This window comes from Aulonocara sp. 'chitande type north' Nkhata Bay, linkage group LG7 (assembly GCF_057382095.1).
Source record: "Aulonocara sp. 'chitande type north' Nkhata Bay isolate Kocher_YH1m ecotype deep benthic linkage group LG7, A_spYH_male_GT1.1, whole genome shotgun sequence".
In the NCBI taxonomy this organism is placed as follows: Eukaryota; Metazoa; Chordata; class Actinopteri; order Cichliformes; family Cichlidae; genus Aulonocara; species Aulonocara sp. 'chitande type north' Nkhata Bay.
In genome coordinates, this window is record NC_141350.1 from 7,657,442 (window position 1) to 7,661,430 (window position 3,989).

Below are 3,989 nucleotides of genomic sequence, written 5' to 3' on the forward strand. Positions count from 1 at the left end.
ATCATTTTAAACAAGTCACACTTTGCAGCTTGCAAAGTCATAAAGCAACTATGGTGACCGCATGCAGCCACATTGTTTGCTTTGAATTTTTCCACTTCAGAAATGAAGCTTTTCGTAGATGCAGACCAAAAATCGCGCCTTTTGCAGAGTGTCTTTGGAGGGCTGGAATAAGGGGTTAGCTTTCTTGGTCCAATAAAGGATCTTTGATGGTTTGTGTGGGAAGTGTGGGAAATGAGCATCAGGGGCCATGGCCAAAAGCAGAACGAACAGTTCCCTAACACGGTTAAAAATCTTTTTTTGTTTACTTCTTTAAAACTAAACTACACCATAAATAATACACAAATTGAATGTGCTTTAGTTGTGTTTACAGCAAATAATGTTAACTCAACCTCTCTCAATAATTGATTTCACTCTAACTCCCTCTGCATTTCAGTTTCCTTCCAAATTTTACGGTCATTTATTTTTCAAAATACTTTGTTGACCTATGCAAAGACCAAGCACACTGAGCCTAAAAAAAAAGACAGTCTATTAAAACTGGCTGATAATGGCCAGTGTAAATTATGTATATATGCATTAAATATTTATTAGTAATGCAAAAATCCAATAGGTTATGTGTGAAAAACATTAATAAAAAAGTTTGATTTGGTTCACCCTGATGCGCCTTGGCCTACCTTGTGACAGTCTTTGAGGTGTGGTGTTAAATCATGAGCAATAACTGTAATATGGATTTATCTTTTATTAAGCATAGCAACACCAATCCACAGACAGGATGTGCAATAAACAGTTCACAGCATTAAACGGAGCTCAACATAGCACACAAAGCCATTTGGGAACATGCGGTCTGTGGAAAGTGGAAATCTTGGGGAAGAGGCAGCTTACAAGTGTGTGTGTGTGTTGTTGGGGGGTGCATTATAATATTCCAAAGATGATATCTGGCTGAAAGACAGAAAAAAAATAGATGCACTTCATAAAATTAATGTGAAATGGCATGTTAACAGAACAACAGCAGATGCTACATGATGCAGCCAGTCACTCACACGCTGGGGGAGCTGCTGTCCCGTGAAAGAGCGGTTGTCTGGAGGATGGCCATCCTGCCCGCCTGCCTTGCAGCGTAGGTAGCCATAAAGGTTAGCAGCTTGGAGGGAAATGCTAGCTACCACCACAGACTGAGGAAGGCAGACAGATGAGTCTGAGAGAGACAATATGCAATCTAGCACATATGCAGAAAAGCAAGCAAAGGGAGTCTCACCAGCCATTTAATCTTCAGAGAGAAGAGGGAGGTGAAGAAGAAGAAAGTCCAGATGAGAGGACAGATGATAAGGCCCAGCCAGAATATCCTTTCCTCTGCTTCAGTTCCAGTGTTACTATTCCGGGACTTATACACACAGATAAGAAAGCAAACACTATAGGGTTAACACATCAAAATCGCTAATTTTTATTGCTCAAAATGCACAAAACACCCTCTTACTTTTTTGGCCTCAAATACCCAGAGGCTCTTTCCATCCTCGTCAATCTGATTCCACCAGCGCAGCCCCACCAGCAGACGGCCGGTCACATTCTGAAAACAAGCGTGAGCAATTAAATCCTGCAAAGTTAAAGAAAGCCACAGAAAAGTAACTAGATCACACAAACTGTTTGATGTCTTACCTTCACAGACCAAAAGTCAAACGAGAGCAGAGCTATGATCAGGAGAAAACAGGACGCAAAGCTCTTGCTGATCCACTCACACAGCAGATAGACAACGATGGCAACCACTCGGAAGAACAAATGGAAAAAGGAGGCCATGGGGTGTCTAAAATTGTAGGGATTGGAAACGAGAAGCCTGATGTGTCAGCAGATAGCTTTCAAACAGATACAGGTGAGCATGTATGGAAACATAAAATGATAGTGTGCATGCAAAATGAGTTAACCTGCAGGATAGGTTTTATTCTGTGAATAGAAGGTCTGTAAACATTATCCCACCTCCAGTTTCAATTTAGTATTTATTTGCTTTGACCTTTGTGATCTCCAGTTAATGTTTCCAGTAGTTTTTCTGACACCACTTGTTTGTGTAGATTTAGCCTTTTCAACCTTCACAAAAAACTTCCACTACTAGTGATTTCTATGACTTCAGAGCTGTTTTCCTTAAATCAAGCAAAGAGATTCAGATCCATAACTGAGGTATCCACTGATGATCCCTCAGGATGAAATGGATGTATGCTTTGGAAGCATCATTTTAGGTACTTAGACAGCTCATGAATCCAGTTACATGATCACCTTTATCGGGTGGGAAGGTGTTCCTCTGGTCATTTAGGCCTTCTTCTACCACTTACTGCTGATCTAAAATTTTAGACTGTTCCACATTAGTTTTATGGCATCGTAAAAAGCGCACTCCGCATGCTTATCCACATTTTTCTGCCATATTCATGTCCACTTGTAATGTGCTCAATGAGCTGAGTGTTGAAGAGTCCAGGCATGAGTTCTGTTATAGTCTGAACTGATACTTTTATGCCTGGTACTCTAACAGCTAGTGATTTATATTTAAACTAAAGCTCTATCAGCTACACAGCCCCAAAAGTACAACTGCATACAGAAAATATCTGTTTTCGTTACATGCTGGACGGGATTAAAAACAGGTGTTGACTATGTTTCTACCCTCTGAAATCCTGAAATTAGAGTTTGCCAAATGAGAAGACCAGGGGCACCTCCAGAATTGCTTCATGGGGTGGCCATAATAAAAATATTGGGGTGGCACACCAAAAAAGAATTTCCAGTTTTACTACGCTGTTTTCAAATAGGTTACCTGAAAATTATGGCAAAAAAAAAGAGACAATAGAAGAAGAAAATAATTAGTTAGCCTAGTTAATCTCCTGATTTTAGAGTTGATACAACTGAAAATGGGTACTGATGAAAACCATATTATTTTAAAATCCATAATAGTCTATTTCAATTGATTGATTGATTGATTGATTGGCTGGAAGTCCTAACCATCGCTTTAATGATTCTCAACAGAGCTGAGGAGAAGCTACTCAACATTCACTCTCCCAGAATGGAGTTAACTTTAAGAGTAAACCTGTTCAGGAAAGACAAATAAGTATTAGATCATGTAAGAGTGTCAACTGTTTCCTGTCTCTATGTTGGCCCTGAGATGTACCAGTGATCTTTCCATCTGTCCAGGGATTTGCACCAGCTTTTTTTTTTTTTTTTTTGCTCAACAAGTTTTCAAAAAAACAAAAAACCTAATAATGCAAAGCTGAAAAGACACTATGGAAGATAAAACAGCTGTTGTGTTGATATTTCCTGCAGTGCACCTTATGACTGCGCTTCTCCGCGCCCTCTCCTGCTCGTCAGCTGCAAAGTCCAGCTCGACATCCTCAGTTGCATCCGCCATCGTCTGCTAAAAACTGTTTAAATCACCCGAGGGTTTGTAATACAATCTCGACAAGGACAATAATCAAAAAAGATCTCCACTGGCACCGTGATCTGAGATATGTACAAATCAAAATCTACCAAGCAAATACCAGTTTTGCATGGCTGTATTTGAACACTGAAACGAGCCAGGTGTTGCAGTGAAATAAGACCGACAGCGACACTGGCTACTTTTTTAAATCCACATCAGGAAACTGGGCTTAAAATATCTTTGATTCTTCACATACCTTACATATTTTGTGTTTTTCCGATACATTTTGACAACTACGCTACACTTCAATTAAAATAGCAATTCCGAATGAACAAAACAAACAAAAATATACGACCGCGGCAGGACTCGAACCTGCAATCTTCTGATCCGAAGTCAGACGCCTTATCCATTAGGCCACGCGGCCCATATTGCGATCTCATTCAGTATTTTGCATTTTTAACATTTTCTTCATAGTCCCTGTGGTATTCGTGTATAGCACTTTTTAAAATGAATATTCTAGCGCTATCCATGCTACGTAATCGAATCGCTGTCCGCTGTGTTCATTCAATCAGTTCTTTCTGACATACCACTGCTAGAAAAATAAGTCATC

The 3,989-nt window shown here is 39.8% G+C and overlaps 1 protein-coding gene and 1 non-coding gene across 2 annotated transcripts; both read right to left on the reverse strand.

Annotated features, from left to right (window-relative positions):
* Positions 1–729: 729 nt before the first annotated feature.
* Positions 730–3,677, reverse strand: LOC147324442 (Golgi apparatus membrane protein TVP23 homolog A-like). Its single transcript, XM_086302349.1, has 6 exons — positions 3,291–3,677; positions 1,648–1,792; positions 1,469–1,558; positions 1,250–1,375; positions 1,038–1,166; positions 730–936 (listed from the first exon to the last, which is right to left on the reverse strand). Exons 1-6 carry the CDS (start codon positions 3,368–3,370, stop codon positions 910–912), a joined length of 597 nt encoding a protein of 198 aa, XP_086158475.1. The 5' UTR covers positions 3,371–3,677; the 3' UTR covers positions 730–909.
* Positions 3,678–3,730: 53 nt separating this feature from the next.
* On the reverse strand, positions 3,731–3,803 carry trnar-ucg (transfer RNA arginine (anticodon UCG)). The gene has a single exon. It is a non-coding gene; the product is annotated as a tRNA-Arg (tRNA).
* Between the last annotated feature and the right edge of the window lie 186 nt (positions 3,804–3,989).